This window comes from Leopardus geoffroyi, chromosome A2, assembly GCF_018350155.1.
Source record: "Leopardus geoffroyi isolate Oge1 chromosome A2, O.geoffroyi_Oge1_pat1.0, whole genome shotgun sequence".
Lineage (NCBI taxonomy): Eukaryota > Metazoa > Chordata > Mammalia > Carnivora > Felidae > Leopardus > Leopardus geoffroyi.
The window spans coordinates 18,387,646-18,409,099 of record NC_059331.1 but is presented as its reverse complement, the minus strand read 5'-3'; the positions used below and the strand labels follow the sequence as shown (position 1 = coordinate 18,409,099).

The 21,454-nt window shown below is 48.5% G+C and overlaps 3 protein-coding genes across 8 annotated transcripts in view; 2 read left to right on the top strand and 1 right to left on the bottom strand.

The window, feature by feature from the left end:
• The window catches only part of USP4 (ubiquitin specific peptidase 4), a 49,080-nt gene extending 40,886 nt beyond the window's left edge, over nucleotides 1-8,194 (top strand). For 2 of the 4 annotated variants that reach the window (XM_045496832.1, XM_045496831.1), the window contains 7 exons: nucleotides 267-494; nucleotides 1,967-2,037; nucleotides 2,300-2,418; nucleotides 2,779-2,928; nucleotides 3,957-4,060; nucleotides 6,991-7,079; nucleotides 7,441-8,194. In XM_045496832.1, coding sequence (XP_045352788.1) covers nucleotides 267-494; nucleotides 1,967-2,037; nucleotides 2,300-2,418; nucleotides 2,779-2,928; nucleotides 3,957-4,060; nucleotides 6,991-7,079; nucleotides 7,441-7,602 — 923 coding nt within the window. In that variant the 3' untranslated portion in view covers nucleotides 7,603-8,194. Of the gene's footprint in view, nucleotides 1-266; nucleotides 495-1,966; nucleotides 2,038-2,299; nucleotides 2,419-2,778; nucleotides 2,929-3,956; nucleotides 4,061-4,638; nucleotides 4,823-6,990; nucleotides 7,080-7,440 lie in introns of those variants that run through there. The other 2 variants (XR_006716757.1, XR_006716758.1) reach the window with 2 other exon arrangements.
• A 111-nt stretch (nucleotides 8,195-8,305) lies between these two features.
• On the top strand, nucleotides 8,306-12,168 carry CA2H3orf62 (chromosome A2 C3orf62 homolog). 2 transcript variants are annotated; one of them, XM_045496837.1, is made up of 4 exons: nucleotides 8,306-8,667; nucleotides 9,054-9,474; nucleotides 10,408-10,499; nucleotides 11,627-12,168. In XM_045496837.1, exons 2-4 carry the CDS (start codon nucleotides 9,059-9,061, stop codon nucleotides 11,890-11,892), a joined length of 774 nt encoding a protein of 257 aa, XP_045352793.1. In that variant the 5' UTR covers nucleotides 8,306-8,667; nucleotides 9,054-9,058; the 3' UTR covers nucleotides 11,893-12,168. The 2 variants fall into 2 exon arrangements, with proteins under 2 accessions (XP_045352793.1, XP_045352792.1); XM_045496836.1 differs by having other exon boundaries at nucleotides 8,306-9,474.
• A 7,240-nt stretch (nucleotides 12,169-19,408) lies between these two features.
• IHO1 (interactor of HORMAD1 1) overlaps nucleotides 19,409-21,454 on the bottom strand; it is a 35,205-nt gene continuing 33,159 nt past the window's right edge. For both annotated transcript variants that reach the window (XM_045496817.1, XM_045496818.1), the window contains exon 9: nucleotides 19,409-21,428. In XM_045496817.1, the coding sequence (XP_045352773.1) occupies nucleotides 20,289-21,428 (1,140 nt within the window). In that variant the 3' untranslated portion in view covers nucleotides 19,409-20,288. The remainder of the gene's footprint in view (nucleotides 21,429-21,454) is intronic.

Below are 21,454 nucleotides of genomic sequence, written 5' to 3'. Positions count from 1 at the left end.
GCTGACCACATTGTGTACCTTTGGGAGTGTCACTGAGTCTTCCTAGGCCTGTGCTTCCTCATCACAGATTAGCAGTGCCCACTTTGCCTGTCTTAACCAGCTTGTGAGGGTCACACAGGAATTTTGGTACCTTGTGAAGGGCTAGGTGTAGTTTCACACAAACAGGACAAAATCTGGAAGGAAGCACTGTAGTTAAACATGAAGTAAAATTTTCAACATCAAAATGGTGGCAATTTATATACACATTGGTTTTCATTGTATGCCAGGAGAAGATGAAGAAGAAATGGAGCATCAGGATGAAGGCAGAGAGCAACTTTCAGACACAGAAGGCAGTGGGGAGGACGAGCTGGGAAATGACTGCGGGGAGACCACCCAAAAGAAGGTCAAAGGCCAGTCCTGCCCGAAAAGGCTTTTTACCTTCAGCCTCGTGAACTCCTACGGAACAGCTGATATAAATTCCCTTGCAACTGATGGAAAACTACTTAAACTCAATTGTAAGCACTTTCTTTGACTTTTCAAACTGGGCATTTGGGGGCTTAGGATCCATTTGAAAATCCCGTTTGCGCTCAGCACTCACTGCACTGGGCTTTTGCCATCTGCCTGTAGCTCCAGGAACAGATGTTTGTGTGGTCCTTGGCTTAAAGTTCCCTAGTTTCAGAGACCTCACCCCTCCTGCCCTGGCCGTCTTGTCAGGCTTTTCTCTTTGGCCCTTGATGACTTTGGATGAAAGTGAGCTCTCCCTTCACTGCCACCACCCTCAGGACCTTCGCTCTGGGTTGCTAACACTTTTCGTACCTCTGGCAGCATTTCGCCAGAGCCATGTCACTTAATGAGGCTGGCTAAATGCTGATTTCTTTTGTTCCATAAGACTACTCATGAAATGTGACCCATGGTCATGGGTTGTGTAGGCTGTTTGTTAGCTGGAGCCTGTAATGGGGGCTGATGTGCAGACAGAAGAGGCACCTACACGGGATGTACGGAGAGCACAAGAGGACGGTGAAGACCCCTGCCTAGAAGCATCTCCGTGTCTCCTTCATTGGCAAAGAAATGAGCACACTGTCCTTTCGCTCTCTTTCTTTTTTGTTACATTTCTTTAAAAAATTGGTTTCAAGAACAGCTTTACCAATGTGTTTCTGGGTCTCTGTGTCTATCTCTCTGTGTGGCCGCCTTCTCTTGTACAAGGCCTTGCATATTCTAGCCAGCTTCTTGAATCCTAGTCTTTGACTCTCCCCTTCAATCTTTCCGTCTCCTTCCCCCTCTCTCGCAAGCTGTGGCCTGGAAAGTGCGGGCAGTGAGCTGGGCAGTGTAGGGATCATCTTTTTCCTTTTTTTAAAATTTTTTTTCTAATGTTTATTTATTTTTGAGAGAGAGAGAGAGAGAGAGAGAGAGCAACCAGGGGAGGGGCAGAGACAGGGAGACACAGAATCCGAAGCAGGCTCCAGGCTCTGAGCTGTCAGCAAAGGGCCCAACGTGGGGCTTGAACTCACGAACCGTGAGATCATGACCTGAGCCGAAGTCGGACGCTTAACCAGCTGAGCCACCCAGGGGCCCCTAGGCATCACCTTTTTTGTTTTTCTCCCCTTGGGGATAGCACGCTTGCTCTGCCTAATATCCCTCATTTCAAAACCACTTTATTATTTTGTCAGGTTTTCTCATGGGTTAAGGTGGGAGGGTAAATCTGGTTGCTGTAACTTCATCTTGATCTATGTTCTTTCAGTATCCTTATATAGTTAGAGCCTTTGGAACTTACTGTGACATTGAGGAAATCTTTGCCAAAGGTTTTGGGGGTCCCGGGGTTCAGAGTAGGCTGGCTCAAGGCAAAGCATTGCTCTTGGCAGTGGCTGGTGATAGGTGAGCAGGTGTTGATGATGAAGCCTGAGTGTTTTCTTGTCACTCCTGTCACCTGAAGAGCCTCTCCTGTTGCTGGCTATTCAGTTATAAGTGACACGTTGGTCCTCCTCCACAGCTCGATCCACACTGGCCATCGATTGGGACAGTGAGACCCGGAGCCTTTATTATGATGAGCAAGAATCTGAGGTAGGTGACTGGGGACTCCTGGTCAGTGGTACATGCTGGCTTCTGCTCTGGCTGTGTATTCAGGTCACTCACCCCAGTTCCCCAGCAATTTGACAAATTCTACTTCGGATGGAGAATGGAAAGCACTTAAAGATTTTGTCATTATATGTTCAGAGGCTCCAGAAAGTGCATTATATTCCAGGGATGGGAGCTTGGGAGGTTGTGGCTTAATGGGGTTAGGACTCCTATTTCCCAACAGAAGTCCGCACTTTGTCCCCCACAGGCCTATGAGAAGCACGTGAGCATGTTGCAGCCTCAGAAGAAGAAGAAGACCGCGGTGGCGCTGAGAGACTGCATCGAGCTCTTCACCACCATGGAGACCCTTGGGGAGCATGACCCCTGGTACGTGGCACCCCAGTCTGGGCAGGGACACCCGCGCACCCTGGACTGAGATCTGCTGGGGCCATCTGTACACAAAAACCCTTTTGGGAGGAGATGTGTCACTTCTTATCACATGGCTGTGACGTGGCTGTCCCTATATCATAGTCTTTCTGTGCAAATTGTGTTTTCCAGACTAAGAAAGCCATCTTCCTATTTAGGAAGGTGGGTTAGACACACACACACACACGCTGCACTGAAGCAGCCCGTGCTGAGTACAAGAAAAGACATTAGGGGATTGTGGCTGTGCCTCCATGCTTGGGTGCCCAGGTAGCCCTGGCTCCCTGGCCCCCCGCTAAGTGGAGATTTCTCTTTTCTCTGCAGGTACTGTCCCAACTGTAAGAAGCATCAACAGGCCACAAAGAAGTTTGACCTGTGGTCCTTGCCGAAGATCCTGGTGGTCCACCTCAAACGTTTCTCCTACAATAGATACTGGAGGGATAAGCTCGACACCGTTGTGGAATTCCCCGTCAGGTGGGTCCTGAGTGTTCTTAGGAAAATTAAAAAGTAGGCGAGAAACCTAGGCACTGATTGGCTAAGGGTTTTGCCACCAAAGACTTTTCTGCATTAGGATGTTTGCTTGGGTCTGGGCCCTTAGACTTTGGCTCACCCCCTCTCCCCATCCTCCTGCGTTTGGGGAAAAGATTCTCCAACAGAAGCGCTTCCCAGGTTCAGGGTGATGCTATCATTGCTGCCACCTGACTGAACTGGTCATGCCATCCGTCATTGGTCCCAGGGAGCCTGGGCTAAGCTGGACAGCACAAATGCAGGGCCGAGTCTCGTTAACAGGGCTACAAAGTAACTGGAGCGTAGTCTGCTGAGGAGAATTGGGCTGCAGGTGGGGACGCAGAGCCTCCTGTCCTGTCCCCGGGTAGAGAGTGGGACTGGCTGTCTACTAGTGTCCTCAGGTCCCAGGATGCAGAGCATAACTGACGCAGGAAAATAAGTCAACCAAATAAGAGTTTGTCCACAAAATGCAGATTTTAGAGTGTTTCCCGGGTAGTGGGACTAGAGGTAGATAGACAATTAAGTATAGACGTGTCAGTGGGAGAACCTAGGTGGTAGCTATATGAGTATTTGTTGTAAAGTTCGTTCAACTTTTCTTTATGTTTGAAATTTTCAAAATAAAATATTGGGGGGAAAGTTTTCTGGGACCTGTTTTGGCATTTAGCTTAAATTTTTATGGCACCAGCTGGAATTTGGATACTGACAGCCATTTCTACATAGTTGCTGCAGCTCTCCCGTCTGTGCATAGAGCCCTTCCTCGCCTGGTCTGGGGCCAGAGTTAGCCAGGCGACTTTTCTCCAGCCTGAACATCTTGGTGCTCAGAACAAGACCCTGGGTCCCCTGCCGCTGTGACCTGTTCCCTTCCTTCCTTCTGCAGTTAGTTTTTGAGTGCTTTCCTATGTTCTAGCCTGTTGCATAAAAGGGATTGCTGGGTTACTCTGACTTCTTTCTCTGAGTTTAATGTATTAAAGGCCATTTTTGTGTTTTGTGCTCAGAGCTCTGAACATGTCCGAGTTTGTGTGTGACCTGTCAGCAAGGCCTTATGTGTACGACCTCATTGCCGTGTCTAATCATTATGGAGCCATGGGGGTTGGCCACTGTAAGTACTGGCATCTGCTTCCTCCGAGATGTTGAAATGCCCTCAGCCAGTCTCTCACCAGCCTCTTCCTGTGTGCCTCGCACTGCCCTAAGTACTTTATTTACACAGCACCTCACGCCTCCAGTGTCAAGGTTTCAGGTTTGGTCCAAACTGCTGCTTCTCCATTCTGTCTTTTTTTTTTCTTTTTCTTTTTTTGTCTTTGTATTCTTGAATCCGATAATCCCACCTCTGGGAATCTATCCTGAGGAAAGTACTTGACATTGGGAAAAAGCTTTATGCACAAAGATATTCACCTGCTTATAACAGTGAAAAATTCGTATCAGGATTGCTGACCCACAGTTGGCACTACTGTCCACGCACTTGATGGAAGAGTGTACAGCCGTTGCAAAATAAAATTAATGATCACGGGGAAATGCCTGTGACGTGTTCAGCCTGCGTCATTGCAGGAACTAGTGCCACAATTACGTTAAAGCAAAACAAGGAAACCTTCCCTTTGCTCTACTTTATTTTCCAAAATGTCTGGAATGTGTAGGTTTACTTTTATAATGAAAAGACTTATATTTTGTTGTTTGTGGAAGGGTGTTAGTGATGTTGAAGTCAAGAGCTGGGTTTCCTCCTGTTTCTGCTGCATCTGCACCATGCCAACTGCCACTACACCCAACGTTAGGACCCTAGAGATGACACCATGGGAGATATCAGTTCCTTTTATATTCACAGCAGATTACAGAACTGCCCTAAGCCCCAGTCTTCTCCCCTGTACGGGTAAGCTTTTTCTGTTGGTCCAACAGTCTGCTTTCCTGCCCCTCCGTTTTTACTGTATAACCTCATGGCTGGAACGGCTGCTCAGTGTCCGGCCCTCATGTCTACATTCCAGGCCATCAGAAGAAGAGGAAAAGGGGCACAACCTTCCCCTTTAAGCCAGCTTCCCAGAAATCTCCCTTAACTCCTCTACGTACATCTCATTGGCTATAACTGGGCACATGGCTACATCTAGCTGTAGGAGAGGCTGGGAAATAAAAACTGCGCCTGTTTGAAAATTGGGGTTGACTGGAATGGCTATCGGTGACCTCTGATCACATCATACCCTGCAACACTTCCTGCAACTTTTTTCCTCCCCAAACTAATTTTGGTATCTGTGTTCATAAATGTCAAATGAATTTACTTTTAAAAAATGATACTTTTAAGTGCTGTTTTAGTATATAAACATACCACTTGAGCAACTTTCTTAGCCTCCGTACCCTTGTTTTCTCATCCATAAGCTCAGGCTGGTGGTGTGTGAACCCACATTGGGTCCACAGTTGGAACTCCAGGATCGAGAACCACCATTGTTGCTGTTATGCCAAGCATGGACAGTGGGAACAGGCCCTCGGCACCTTTTCCTTATGTTCTTCGCCCCCGCTTTGTGCAGGCACTCTGATAAGGAATAGCTAAACCTATAGCTGGCCCAAAGTCACGCGGCAGTTGGAGACTAGTAACCAGTCCTCCGTTAGAGTCTGTCATTTCGTAGAGTCTGGGAATTGGTCATGCTGCTGGGATTGCTGTTGTAAACACATCCTGCTGGGGAATAGTATAAAATCAAGACAGGAAGTGTTGGCTGTGGTAAATGCTTAGATCACGGTGAGGCATTGTTATCCAGCCACCAACTTGGACTCAGATTGATCTTTCTCTGAAACTGTGAGTCATCTTGTCCACATCCCAGCTCTGCAAACCTAGTGTCCCTCACTGGGATTACCCCAGAGGCTCTAAGAGGCCGGAAGAGGCAGTAGTAGCCATCTCCCTGAACCAAGTAGGGGAAAGCGATTTTTGCTTAAATCTTAAAAGTATCAGCTTCTTTTATGGGTCCCTTGGCTATGGTTTAACAGCCATCCTGAAGATTAATACTGGGTTTCTCTATTTTTTTGGATTAGTTTCCCCAAATTACAGGTTTAAAAAAAAAAATTTTTTTTTTTTTACATTTATTTATTTTTGAGAGACAAAGCATGAGGCGGAGAGGGGCAAAGAGAGAGGGAGACACAGAATCTAAAGCAGGCTCCAGGCTGTGAGCTGTCAGCAAAGGGCCCAACATGGGACTCAAACTCGTGAACCATGAGATCATGACCTGAGCGGAAGTCAGATGCTTAACTGACTGAGCCACCCAGGCACCCCTATTATTATTTTTTTTAATAAAAAATTGCTTAATGTTTTAATTTTGAGAGAGAGTACAAGTAGTGTGGGGAGGGGGCGGGGTGGAGGAGAGACAGACAGACAGACAGAAGCAGGCTCCAGGCTCTGAGCTGTCCACACTCAGCCTGATGCGGGGCTTGAACCCATCATGACCTGAGCTGAAGTCAGAAGCTTAACCAACTGAGCCACCCAGATACCCTCCAAAATTACAGTTTAAAGCCTTGGTCCCTGATGACTCCGTTTTTACCCTTTCAGAGCCTTTTTGAGAAAGAATAGATTTCAAAAAAAGGAGTTGACTTTTGGTTGTTACCTATAAATTTAATTTCAGGGTCTTTGTTTTGTTTTATTCATTTTTTTAAAATACAATTTATTGTCAAGTTAGCTAACATACAGAGTATACAGTGTGCTCTCGGTTTCGGGGATAGATTCCCATGATTCATCACTTACATACAACACCCAGTGCTCATCCCAACAAGTGCCCTCCTCAATGCCCATCACCCATTTTCCCTCCCTCCCCCCTCCCCCCACACACCCCATCAACCCTCAGTTTGTTGTTTGTATTTAAGAGTCTCTTAGGGTTTGCCTCTCTCTGTTTGTAACTTATTTTTTCCTTCCCTTCCCCCATGGTCTTCTGTTAAGTTTCTTAAATTCCACATATGAGTGAGAACATTGTTTCATTTTTTTTAGAGTTTTATTTTTCAGTGCAATAAACTAGCCAGATTAGTTCTCTGGTGATTGCTAGAGGTATTTTCTTGTTGACTTGGCAGACACCGCATATGCGAAGAACAAACTGAACGGGAAATGGTATTATTTTGATGATAGCAATGTGTCCCTGGCCTCCGAGGATCAGATAGTGGTGAGTAGGCTCTAATACTTGGTTCCTCATCTTACCTTTATGGGTAGAGTCTCCTGGGCTGGTTGGTTATTTGGTCATCCTGATGTGACAGTGGGAGCTGGGTGTGGTGGAGAAAGAATTGACTGCCATTCCTTCTGGGACGCTTCCTAAATGAGAAGCTGGACTCTCATCTGGGTTCTATCATAGGGCACTGGCCTTTCCCCACTCTGGGCACAGTCACCTTCATGGTTGCCTCTGTGCATGGATGCATAGGGCACAATGGCAGATGCCTGAGAGTGGGTTTTGAACAGTGAGAGAAGAGCTGGGGAGAATGGGTGGTAATTCCAACCAGTGAATGAACTTTTCCCCTCTTGTGTTTTAGACAAAAGCAGCTTACGTGCTATTTTACCAACGTCGAGATGATGAATTTTATAAGACACCTTCACTCATCAGTTTTTCTGGATCCTCTGAGGGAGGGACGAGCCCAAGCAGCTCACAGCAGGGCATGGGGGACGATGAGGCTTGCAGCATGGACACCAACTGATGCTGTCTCCGTGACTCTGCCACCCCACAGCACCAGTGTAATCCCCCAGGAGAACAGCTTTGACACTCTGGAGACTTCTAGTCTAAAAACCAGATGAGGAAATTCCCTTTTATGAGCAGAAGAAAAAAAAAAAGAAAAGACCCTGTTTGCTCAGAAGGGTTATGTCAAGAGGCTGAATTATTTTTCTTTTTATGCAGGTGGTGAGAAATTTCTTGTAAGACCTGTGGCGCTGCAAAGTAGGGGGTGGGGGGTGCACAGTGGAGTAAGTCCTGTGAATTCCAAAGAATGGAGAGGAGTAATGGAGTATGGTGGCGGTGAAGACAGACATGCGGGAGGCTGCCCTGAGCTCCTGGATTTCTTATTCTGGTGCTGATTACTGATCACCCCAGCAGTCTGCCCGCAGTAAACCAAGCCTCAAGTTCACTTGATATTGTCCCCTTCTCCCTTGCTGTGCACTGAGATGGGTTTGTAATTCCCTCAAAATTAGCCACTGAAGCCCGTTTCTGTGTCCCTTTGAGCCATCTTGGAATTTCCATCTTTCTTCCCCCTAATGAAATGAAAAGAATTGGTGTTGGGGTCTCCTGCCCTGCAATCTCGTGTGGAACCTAGCATTTCTGTTATGTCCCTCACCGTCCTTGATGAATTGAGATCGTTGGATACGGTGTGGAGCTTTTATTAGATCTCACTTAAAAGAAGTCGGTTCACAAAACTGCTGGGTACGGTGGCCCATCCGGTTTCTCTCCATGTCAGCTGGAGAACAGGAACCTTTCCCTTCTTGCCAACTTTGGTAAGAAATGAGATCGCCCCTGCAGCGGCTTCTGGGCGGTCCTCCCCCCCGCCCCCCCCAACCCCAGGCCATCCCGCCCGCAGTCCTCATTGGGCTCGCTGGGTGGGGGAGGGAGGCGGGGATCCCGCTAGCTCGCTTCCCCTCTGGGCCCCATGGGTTTAAAGAACTAGGTGGTTGTCCCGGCATTCTTGTCTGACCTTTAACCTTGGAGCGGGAGCGCCGTTCTCGTGCACGCGCGGCGACCGTTGGCGGGGGTGGCGGTGTGGCGGCGTTGCTGGGTGAGGACGTGGCTGCGGACCTTCGCCCAAGGGCCGGCTGCGGGCTGCTGGCGAGGGTCGAGGGGGCCGCGGAGATGACTGGACGGGCGGCAGGGGCGGGTGGGCCGGGAGCCAGGGGAGGCGGGGCCGGGCGTCCCTGGGGCTCCCGGCAGATTGCAGGTTCCTCCCGAGAATCAAGGGCCACACCCGCCGCACGGGAGGAAGCCCCCGCTCCCCCGCCCCCCACACCTGGAGTGTGGGTTACTGTGGCCTCTGCCCTGTGGCGTGGAGCAAGCTCCAGGAGATGCGCCTTTCAGGGGTGGTTTGCAACTTCATCTGTAACGTTATACTCATGATGCTCTGTGCATTTACAATGTATTACATAATAAAGACGTGGTCGCTTTTAGGGGAAATGTCTGAAAAACTGAGAAGATGCAGAAAGGAGCTGACTGCAGCCATTGACCGAGCCTTTGAAGGTGTCAGTCATTCCCAGGAATGCTCAGACCAGCAGAGGCTGGAGCAGGATACCGCGCCGCCGCTCTCCTTCCCCCTCCCTGTGCACCGGCTCCTCTGCAGGAGGCACCCGCTGGCAGCCTTCTCCTCCTCCCCTGCTCCTTTTGCTCCAGTCCCTTGTGCTTCTGAGACAGAGAGCCCTGCCTTTGCTCCAAACCATGCCCCAATGAATGCAAAGCCACATGCTTTATGCGCGAAAAGAAAACCTCTGACCAGTAAGGAAAACGTATTGATGCATTCCTCCATTTGGGCACCCGAAAGACAGTTTTGGAGAGCTGCAGGAGATGGGGAGAACTGGAGAAAAGACAGCCTAAGGTGATTCCAGTTTGCCAGTGTAAAAAGTTACAGTTAAGGGGATCGTATTTCTGAAAATGTCTGAAGTCCCTAAATCAAATTTGCAGCACTGCCTTTGCCTCCCCTCTAGGACCATCAGACTAGTCATAGAAACTGCCTTGCAGGTCCCACAGGGATAGTGAATGTTAGAGAACCTGATTTCTAAAATGCTTGATTTTTTATGCTGCAGAAACAATGTCCATACTAGGGACAGGCTGAATGGATACTTCCTGCCTTCATGCTTGTTTTTGCTCCCTTCACCCACACCCCACCCCACCCCACCGGTTTTTTAGGCCGTCACTGGGTTAAGATGTCCCCTAGACCTTTTTTTCTCCCTGGTAGTTTTAAAGTTTATTTATTTAAGTAATCTCTACACCCAACGTGGGGTTTGAACTCACCACCCTGAGACCAAGAGTCACATGCTCTTCTGACTGAACCAGTTGGGCACCCTTCTCCCTGGTAGGTTTAAACTGCCTGGTTTTAGTCACCTTGCTTTGGAGAAAGGATGACCATATGGGATGAAACTTCAGGGTCCTGCCATCTTGGCTTCCATGGAGGCAGAGAAAGAAGAAGCCATTTAGTTGATTCAATTCTACAAATGTTATATGGGCATTCATACTCATTAATGCACTATCTGTGATGCCTGTGAGTCATTAGGATGTTGTTATTAGTCAACTTCACTGATTTAGCAGTTTCCAGTTGTCCTGTATACACAGCACAGGAGCTGATTTAAAGTTGCCAGTGTATTTTTGTTTTTAAGATTATCTAATACTGAGTTCCCCACGATATTTTCTTGAAAGAGGCTCTAACCCTCCACCTTTTCTTCTTCTTCTTCTTCTTCTTCTTCTTCTTCTTCTTCTTCTTCTTCTTCTTCTTCTTCTTCTTCTTCTTTTTTTCCCTACCTGGGGGTTGCAGGAAAGATATGGAGAAAGATTTGAAGGTTGACTCAAACATGCCACTCAGCAATTCTAGCCAAGAGGTCACAAAGGATCTGCTTGATATGATCGGTGAGTACAGAGGGCAGGTCTGTCCTCTCCTCAGGATAGGTCCTCCTTGCAGGCTCCTGAGTCAGCAGGTGTCTTTAAAACAAAACAAAGCAAAAAACCACTGTCTTAGTTCTCATTCATCTACATGGTAGATTTGTTTTGCCAGGTCAGGCTCTATGCATAGAGCCCTCAGGGAGCCGATAGCCTGATGGGTCATTTCATAAATGTCTGGTTACAGTGAAACCCTGGACATAAGGGACAGTGGCTCCCCAGGACTTGGTGGTTGAGCTTAGATCTGGAGACAAGGACATAGGCAAAGATGGGTCAGGGTGGAGTGAGTAGATAACATAAGATTAGAAGGAAAGATCTCCAAAGCTCCCCTGTAATTCCAGTACCCAAAGAAAGCTACTGTTAACATAGTGCTATACATCCGGTCAGAGGTTTTTTTTCTACACACACATCTGTACATTGTGTGAACTGTGCATGACCTAATTTATTTATTTTGGTATGTTCTATTTCTAAATGACTGACACTGCACAGTGGACCAACAGCCCCTAATTAAGGCATGCATAGCCTTGGGGGCTGCCTGAAGCTCTTGTCTCTGGAAGGGTCTCCAGGTTGTGGGGATGAAAGGGAGGCCCGGTGGGAGGATACTCACTTTAGGCCACAGAGCAAGACCCCTGCCAGCCCACTATGTGAGAGGACAGAGTCTCCTCCAGTAGTCCCAGGAGGGGAGCTGAAGTCACCTGCCTCGGCTCACCATCTTTCACACCCTTGCCAGCCCCGGGAAGCATTTGGATTCCCCAAAAGACTCGCATTTTTTTCACACTATGTCTGGTCATGCCTGCAGGTCAGGGAGTTCCCTGAGATCCAAGACAAGCCTGTGCATCTCTGTGTCCTCCCACTTACACCTTCCTTGGGGACTGGCAGGTAGTTGGGCTTAATAAATGTGGAGCTGGGAGGGAGGGCATCAAGACCATCTAAAAATTAGGCACCTACTGTAGCAGCCTGCCCACCTCAGGGCGGGAATGCCAGGCTTGGCACAGTCCCTGAAGAGTGAGTGCCCATTTGTGGCTTTTAACTTGTGCCTGAAATGGCTTTGGGAGCCTCTCACTGGAATTGTAATGCTGGATGTTCTTATTTTTAAGACCATGCAAGCATCCGAGCTATTGAAGAACTGGCTGGGAAGCTAGAATTTGAAAACGCGCTGAGCCGTGTGTGTGGCCGCTGCGGAGGCTCGCCCTTCAGGGAGGAGGCCTGGGCTCTGCTCTCCGATGAGAGCCCTCAGAAGGCCTCAGATGCAGAGCCTGGCAGCCTCAAGCAGGCTTTTGATGATCACAGTATCGTCGAGACTGTGCTGGACTTGGAAGAGGACTACAATTTGATGGCCTCTTTTAAATACCAAATTGAGTAAAGACGGCTTTGGTTCTTTCCAGCAGGAGGCTGTCTCTCAGGCAGTGATCAGTGTCACTGTGGGCCACTGTGGGCTGGCAGAATCTGGGTTACCACACCCTCTTTAACTTCTAGTTGTGTCCCTTTTTGATCTGAAAGCCCTTTTTTTTTTTTTTTTTCTGTTGCTTTGAAATGTTTCTTACTGTTGACTTGTTTTTCACTTTTCTTGACATCTCAAATGTGTCTTTGATTGACGTTGAATACATCCGGTACCCAAGGCGGGTATGGGTTGTGGGCCTCTGCTGTGTCTCCTGGTATTATTTTCCCATGGGCCCCTGAATAAGTAAGTACGGGGCCACAACCAGGGTGAGCTTTGAGCATCCCCTGGGACCAGCCCTCAGGCCAGCACAGCCTACACAGACTTGTGGCCCCAGGCGCTCTGCCACCCTTGCACACTTTCCACACAGGGCCGCCTGTTCTCTGCATGGGCTCCATGCTCTCCTTTTGTCTAGACCAACCTCTCATCAGTGCCCCCCAGCCCTGCCCCTGTTCAGCTTGAAGGCCTCTACAGGGACCTCATGGTTATGTTGGAGAGGCTGGTCCCCTCCCGACAGGACATTCCCATGAGGCCTCCCCACCACACTCTGCACATCAGACCCCTGGGCCCTCAGCCAAGGGCAATGGGATGAAAAGGTAAGCATAGGTCCTGCCCATGGGCCAATGCCCCACCTTCATGCATCCCACTCCAGGCTTGGAGACCCTGGAGGCCACAGAGAATCCCTGTAGCAATGACCCTGCTAGGGCAAGATGGGCAGGGAGTGAAGGAGGAGCCAGCCCACTGCTCCCCTGAGGTCAGCATAGCAGCAAAAGCCTAACAGGGCTGGCACTAGCCACACTCCTGGAAAGAAAGGACAAGGACATCATCAGAAATTATTTTGGCAGATGTCTTAAAATCATGATGTTCTTTTGGGACACATAAGCTATTGGGCAAGATTTGATGCCCAGAAACTGAGTCTCAGGGAAGTGCCTGCCTCCTGGGCTCATATGGGGAGGATGGGGATGAGGAGGCTGGCACAGTGGCTGTTGTAAGACCCAAAGCCCAAACAACCCAGAGAACCGGGAAGGCAGGCCCGTGGCCAAGGGCCCCCCTCTGACAGGCCATCTTTTAGGCTAGAGACCTCAGCATAGGGCAGGCTGCAGAGCTGTTGACACAGGTCTGGTGATTCCTGCGAGCTCTCAGGTGGAGACTGCATGCCCACCCCTTAGCAGAGCAAATGGCACCACTAGCCTCTGGCCACTTCATGAGATGGGCCTCCCCTGCCAAGGCAGCCACCACCACTGCCCCGCGGGGGGGCAGAGGGCAGGACAAGGTTAACCAGAGGACATTCAGTCCCTGTAGGGAATGGCACCCTCAATAAGCACTCACCACTTGTGGAGTTAGGGACCAGTTTCTTCTCCCTTAGCAAAAAGGACGGGAGCAAATGAAAATAATGCTCACAGCATCCTCAGCTGTACTGCTCAGGTGAAGAACGGCTGTGTGCATGGAGAGAGGTCTACTTGGGATCCAAAAAAGCCAGGGCTCAACACAGTGTAGTTCAGATATGAAGTGTTGATGTGGATTGTCTCCCATAGAGAAGGCGGAGCTTAATCCACTCTGTTTCCCATCACTACCCCTTGAGGCCAGGCTAGACTCAGTGAGTCCCTTCCAAGGAACAGAGCAGGGAAAAAGAAAAACAGATTTCTGTGCAGAAGCCTGACAGCACTTAAGCACGTGATGAAGGTGACACCACCAGTGACGTCATGTGGCTGACCCTTCCACCCCCACAGGGAGCAATGAGAAGGGTGCTCCACCTCTACCGTGTTCTTACCAAAGCCCCTCATCCCCAGTCTAATCATACACTAAATGTCAGACAAACCCAGATTGGGGGACGTTCTGCAGGATGCCTGGCCAGCACTCCAGATTGTCAAGGTCATGAAGAACAAGGAAAGACTTGAAACCTGTCACAGACCAGTGAAGACACTCTGACTACAACACAGTGTGGTATCCTGGATTACATCCTGGAGCAGAAAGAAGACATTAATGGAAAAACTGGGGAAGTCTAAATAAAGGCTGGAGTTCATGTATTAGTTTCTTAGCTTTGACAAATATGCCTCAGTTATGTAAGGTGTTAACATTAGGGGAAACTGGGTGAAGGGTAGATAGAAACTGTCTTTGCAACTTTCCTGTAAATCTAAAGTTATTCCAAAACTTAAAATGTATTTATTTTTTGAAAGTGCAATTGATCCCAAGTTTGTACAAATGTGTGTATGAGCACAGCATATACAGGACATTGTTATGGAAGGCAAGGGGGTTTTGTCTTGTTTTTTCTTGTCCATATTTTCTAATTTTTCTGCAGTGGACATGTATGTCTTCTTAAGACCCCCAACTCCACCAGCCAGCTGAGGGTATCCCTCACCAGCTAACTGCCCAGAGCTGACCTTCACAGTTCCCAGCAACTGGAGCAGAAACCAGACCCACAGTGGGAGGACTTACAGGGCCTTGGCAGGAGAGTCGCCTGATCCCCGGTACCAGAAGCTCTAGGTCTCCATTCACGCTCCCCCGGGGTCTTTGTACAGGGAGTGGTTTCTGGGAATGGGGGCCTCGCCCCAACCTGAGAAGATTGCAGAGAGAGGACTTTCTGCCTGTGGAGGAGACTGTGGTCCTTGAGAACAAGGCTCAGCATGGGTGGGGGAGACCCAGCTCTCCATGCCCCCAGACAGATACACCACTGTTTTAGCTAAACCTTTCTGTAAAACTTCAAATTTGCCAGAGGGGTAATTCACCCTGAATCCTTGGATGAGGAGCTTTTCCTCACTGTAGGAACACAGCTTGTTCAGTTAAAGCAGGTGAGCCCTGAGCCTCTGGCTCTCCAGTCCCAGATTAGCAGGAGCAGCCATATGGTCATTTCCCTTGTGACATGGACTCCTGTCTCTGCATCCCTGGCTTCCTGAGTGTCCTAAGGAGACCCTCCTGCCTTTGTCATCTGCTTTACTGGGCAGATGTGTGCTTATCTGCACACAGCAGGGGTTTGGGGAATGGGTCTCTAGCGACTTAGCTAGAAGGGGAAAAGGAGTCTAGAATATTTCCTTGGGTTTGCAGGGGGCTGGGACCAACAACTTCTTGAGACAATGATAGTCCTATTTGAGAAACTAAAAATGTTTTACGTCATTTGGTTCTCTCCCCCGCAGCTCATCTTGGCAAACTAAACAATCACTGAATTGTTTCCGTGGAAACACCAAACTGTGCTTTGGATTAGCAGAATCAAAATAGAAACAAGGCAACCTCAAGAATAAATAGGAGCTTTGGAACCTACTAGTTGCAAACTGCAAATTCAAGCCACAGCACAAGGCACGTGAGAAGCTGGGCCCATCCAGCCCTGTAAGAGGTTTTCAGGTCCCCTGGCTGCGTCCCACCAGTGTCCATGCCGAAGCCACTAGAAACCAGCTCTATATGCAGCTCTATTTGTAGACTTTGTAAGGCAGGAGCTGGTTCACAGAAGCTACTAGGACCTGCAGGAGGGCAGGCAGGGCAGGCTGAGGAAGAAGGGGTAGGAGAAAGGAGAGAGATGAGCCAATGGCCAAGTGAAGGTCAGCAGGGAGCAGAGAACCACAGCTGAGGCCTGAGAGCAGAGCAACAATTATTTCAAAAGGACAATTCAAGGGCTGGAAGTGTTGACCCTGCCCTCAGCCTCATCCAGACTGCCATGTTCTCCACATTACTGGGCATGGTGTCTAGCCACATGGGTCTAGATCAGAGTCTGAAATCTTGCCAGGTTGAGTTCTGAGAGAACTTCCGGTTAGTATGCCTCTCCCTCTCTTGAGTTCCAGCCAGCTCAGCCAGGCACTGGGGCCTGCCTTCTCATTTCCGGGTCTCCAGGTCCCCCTCCCCCTGCCTCCTGCTCCCCTCACTTGGGGAATAGGGGAGCCGAGCCACCTCCTGCCCACCTGCCCTGGCTCCTTGGACCCTCCACTTCTAATCCCAGGAGAGAACGCAAGGGGATCAGGAGACCAGGCAGAAGGCAACAAAACCTGGGGCCCTGTGTCTCTCACCTGTGTATCCAGGAATGTGCTGATAGGGCAGCGACACCATCCTCCCACTAGAGAAGTTGTGAGCTGTCAGTGATCAAAGAAATTGAGGAAGAGGATTTGCAAAAGAGGCCTAATTCAGGCCAATCTTCCTCTTATTGAATGGCTCAGCTGGGGGCTCACCTGGTACCAGGATGCTACCTCCTCTAACTAAAGCACAGGGCATTTAATATGGCAGTAGCCAGTGAATAGCGCATGCGAACCAGGGAGGCCACTGCACCTGACCGTAGATAACAATTGACAAGACTTTCATCCCAAGACTATCTGAAGCTCTGGCAATTTGCTTTCTCCCTGGAGTATGTGGGAGAATGTTAATATTTTATGTTCCGTTAAAATATTTATAGAGTGGACAAAGTTTTACTTAGGAAATCTACCTGACAATGGATCCTAGCCCTAGTGGGGAAGGACTTTCTGTGCTTGGCCAACTGGAGGATGCCTGATTTGATGAAAAGTTTTGGCCTAAGGCCTAGCATGAAAATTTTTTCAAAATTGCTCATCCGTTGTAGGAAGCAACTGTTTGGAAGGCAGAAAGCCTGTTGTTTTCTGGGCATTTCGGGTGGAGAGAGGTTGCTGGTACCTGGCCTGGGAGAGAAGAGAGCATATTGCAGGAGACCCCTCATCAGGAGACCTCTGGAGCTTCTGAGACAAAACACAAAAAAGGAAAGTTGCAAAGGAATGCTAGAGAGACCTGACTTTGGGACAGGCTGCAAAGAGCTCTTCAAATGTTAAGCAAGCAATCCCTGCCCTCACTGTTTGTCAAGTGTCTACTAAGGTCAGACACTCTCCTGGATGCTGAAGATATAACTGGGATGAGGCAGATGCCGATCTTGCTTCTGGGATTTCTATTCCGCCCACCAAGGCAGGCAAATCAAGTATGCACATCAATATGCCATTTCAGATGGAGCTGTAGGAGAAAATTAAAACAGGGTAAGGGAATGGGCAGTGAGTAGGGTGAGCTCCTACAGAAGAGGTCAGGAAAAGGTCTGTCTGTAGGTGACATTATTTTTTTTAAGTTTATTTATTTTGAGAGAGAATCCCAAGCAGGCTCTGCACTGATGTGGGGCTCAAATTCACAAACCATGAGATCATGACCTGGGCCGAAATCAAGAGTTGAGCACTTGACTGACTGAGCCCCCCAGACACCTCTCTGTAGGGGACATTTAAATTGATACTTGAGGGGTGCCTGGGTGGCTCAGATGGTTAAGCATCTCTTGATTTCAGCTCAGGTCATGAGCTCATGGTTGGTGACTTTGAGCCCTGCATTGGGCTCTGTGCTGATGGCTTGGAGCCTGCTTGGGATTTTGTCTCCTTCTCTCTGTCCTTCGCCTGCTGTTCTCTCTCTGAAAATTTATTTATTGATTGATACTTGAATGTCAGGACAATTAGGTGCTGTGGTTGGCTTTATTTCCATCCTCAGATGTAGCTGGAGTGATTATCAGAGGGAGGAGCCCCTAGGTGGCTATCTGGGCCCTAGGTCCATAGACCTCCCACTACAGCTGCCCCTGTGTAGCCACATCTCTATCAGCATCCAAAGAGCAAAACATCGTGTGCTCTGGGGATGTGCCTGGGCTATGTCACGCTCACCAATTCTGGCAGGAGCACAGTAGTTAAAAAAAAAAAAAAAAAAGGCGCCTTAGGAATAAAATAAGAAACAGAATATCCTTTCCTGATGATTACCAGAGACAGGCAGTGTAATTTTAATTAACCCAGCCTTGTTGGGAGATAAATTTACTGCTCATTCTACAAAAACACCCAGCTCATGGAACACTGAGTCACTCTGATCTTTGACTTCATAACACAAAATGAAATACTTCTGAAGAAATACAGGATTTCATAACTCACAGCAGAATCAAAAGAACAGAGGGTCCTACTTTGGCATTTCTTTCTTTCTTTTTTTTTTTTTTTAAATATTTTTTGAGAGAGAGAGAGAGAGAGAGACAGAGTATGAGCGGGGGAGGGGCAGAGAGAGAGAGGGAGACACAGAATCCGAAGCAGGCTCCAGGCTCTGTGCTGACAGCACAGAGCCCGATGCGGGGCTTGAACTCACAAGCTGTGAGATCATGACCTGAGCCAAAGTCAGCCGCTTAACTGACTGAGCCACCCAGGCGCCCCCTGCTTTGGCATTTCAAAATTGGACAGACCCTTCAATGAGAAGGCCATAGTCATAAACATTAATGGCATTCTCTTAACAGGATCTCAACTTTGAGTTAAAATGACCAAACTTTTCAGCTTAGAGTAATAAAAGATTTCCAGATACAAACCCCTCTGGTCTACAAGCCTCATGCTAACCGCTCAACAGCCACCTGTAGTCAGTTTGAGACGGGTTGGAAGGAGCCCATTGCATGGCTGGGCCCTTTCCTCCCATGTATAAGCAGAGAAAACTAGTATGGAAGGCAGTAGAGACTGGCAGAGGGCAGGGTGAACAGGCATGCAGCGAGGCTCACGGGGGAGAAAAGGCCGGGGCAGTCGTAGGCAGAGTCCAAGTCTGTACTTCCTGGGCCTTGGAAAGGGCTGCTGTCATTGCCTGAGGATCCCAGCCACAGGTCATAGGAGGCCCTTGGTCTGGAAATGGGAATAAGAGCAGCTTTGGTTGCCAAAGGTGTTGTGGGCAAATTAAACTCAAACTTTTGTGGGATACGTTCCCTTGAAAATAAAGAATGAAAATAAAAATCAAGAACCACTGTTTTCTATAATGGTCCATTCAGAGGTCCCAGTGTCATTTACTGCATTGCCTTGAAAATGGGCAAATTCTGGAAGCCAATCCATCCAGTGAGGAATTTTACTTTCAAACAATAAAGGAAAAGAAAAAGGAAACTAGTCTGAATAGGGTGGTGTTTATTCAAAATCATTTGGGCGAAGTCTATGGAATAAAAAGATGGTATATGTCTTATCCATTTTATTTTCTTTTTAAAAAATATTCATTTTTTGGGGCGCCTGGGTGGCACAGTCGGTTAAGCGTCCGACTTCAGCCAGGTCACGATCTCGCGGTCCGTGAGTTCGAGCCCCGCGTCAGGCTCTGGGCTGATGGCTCGGAGCCTGGAGCCTGTTTCCGATTCTGTGTCTCCCTCTCTCTCTCTGCCCCTCCCCCGTTCATGCTCTGTCTCTCTCTGTCCCAAAAATAAATAAACATTGAAAAAAAAATTAAAAAAAAAAATTCATTTTTGAGAGAGAAAGAGAGGGTGAGAGAGAATGAGTCAGGGAGGGGCAGAAAGGGGAACTGGGGAACAGAGAATCTGAAGCTGGATCTGGGCTCAGTACTGACAGCAGAGAGCCTGATGTGGGGCTCAAACTTACGAACTGTGAGATCATGACCTGAGCCAAAGTCGGAAGCTCAACCGATTGGGCCACCCAGGCACCCTATTTGATTTTCTTAAGTTGTTGGGAGATCAGTTCAATAAACATAATGAAAAAAATATGCTTTTAAAAATTTTTATTTTTTGTTATAAAACAAATATACATATATGTATAACAAAAATTCAAAACTTCTGCAAGATATGAATAGACAGCCAAAGTCTCACATAAGCCTATTGCTCTCTGGAAATAATACGGGGCCCTTAGATGCTCTGATTAGCTTCAAGGGTGGTTGCAAACAGCATAGGGAAAACAGCCAGGAAGAAAAATGGGATTGTGTGGCTCGTATACAGTGGTGCTCTGGGAATTTATTGGGTGCCCGTCACCTCTTTTCATTGGCAGCTTAACATTCTCTGTTTCTCTGTTCACAAGAAGACAGTGTGTCCTGTAATATGTCCACTGATCAAAACATGCAAGTGCTCTGACAGTAAAACTGGATAAAAATAATTTTAAAAATCCCGAGGCCTGGATAGGTATTGGTCAGGTGTAGGAAATACCGTGAAGATCAAAAATGTTTGGGAGTCTTGGTGCCACAGCAACAGTTCTGTGAGAGCCCTTCTGCCACTCAGTATTCCACATGGAGGCCAGTCCTCCTTTCACCAAAATCAGCACCCTCCTCCTGATGCCCTACACCCAGGCTGCTGCTCCAGCTCATCACTGTCGTCTCCACGTGCTTCACTCCAATAAAGATGCAATTATCCCTTATGCTTGTCATGGGCAGCACCTGGTACCCAGAACACCAGAGCTACTGCCCTGCCCTGCACCTGTCCTACACTGACCACCACCCCCCCCCACCCCCCACCCCCCCCAGCAGGCCCTCTGAGCCTGAGGGCTCCAATCAGGCTTCAGGGACTTTCTGCTGTTAGCCAGCCCCAGTGTTCTAGAATTTGTCTTTCCAGCTGAGACCAATAAACTATCAGCTGAAGTCAGATTGTGGGCTGGTCAAAAGCCATCATCACTGCTGTCAAAACCCAGATCATAGAGCATATTCTTCCCTGGATCCTTGCACAGAGGAGACTCTGAACTTCCAAGGTTGAGGTCACTGAACCAGCTCATCTGGTGGTCCCCCAGGGAACTTTTAGAAAGCAGGCTGTTGTCTTTGGAAGAATGCCCACTGAGCTGCAAGATGTTCTCCTGTGCTGCCCTCACTGTCTTACTGGGCATGACTGTTGCTCTCAGAACAGGGATGACTGGTTTTGTGGGAGTCCTGGAGCCCCACAGATGCAGGGACTGAGCAAAGGGTTCCTGCTGCTCCAGGGGGAGCCTTTGTGGGCCAGAAACTGGAAGCTGAGGATATTTAGAATTGAAAGCACAGGTTTTGCTAGGGGTTTGTTCTTGCTTTCTGGTTAGGAGCTTGCTTCTGCGGGCTTTCCTGGGCTGCTGCTTCTTGCCTTTCCCCCCTCTTTCCATAGTTCTGCCTTTCTGTGCAGTCACCAGCCTTTGTTCACAAGGGGCACACGAAAGCACACCTTCAGCTTGACATTTTTGGCAAGTGTTCTTAATGCTGGATTCAAAGTCCAGGGGTATAAACCTTGAGGCTCCTTGGGAAACCCAGCTCCACTCACAAGGAACTTTGTGGCCTGGGGAACCAGAGCCATGATTCTCAGGGCTGGTTTTATTAAGAGTCCAATTCTGGCAGTTGGTCTGCACTGCCTTGTCCTTTACTCGCCTGCTTCTTTTGCCGGTTCCAGCGGCCATCAGCACAGCCTCTCCTTGGAGAGCATCACTTTTTGCTCCCTCAGTATAGATAGCAAACTCCCCAGGCTGCAGGGAGCCCATACTAAGATTCCAGACAGCAGGGATGGCCTGAGTCTGCCACATATCTGGTTCCTCAGAGGCATATCTGTCCTGCCTGGTGAAACTGAGGCTCTGGGCCAGAGGTAGTGAGGTCTGGGAAGTGCTGTCTTTCACATGCCCAGGTACCTGAGGGACTGAAATCAATCTCTTCAGCTCTGCTAGGACGCTGGCCACATTCAGCTGGCCTAGCTGCTCACACAGCTGCTGGAAGTCCTTATTCTGCTGGGCAACTAAAACTTCAAGGTGCTTCAGGTCGGACTTCATTTCTATAAATTCTGCTTGTCTCTAGGGAAAGACAGCGAGAAAGAAAA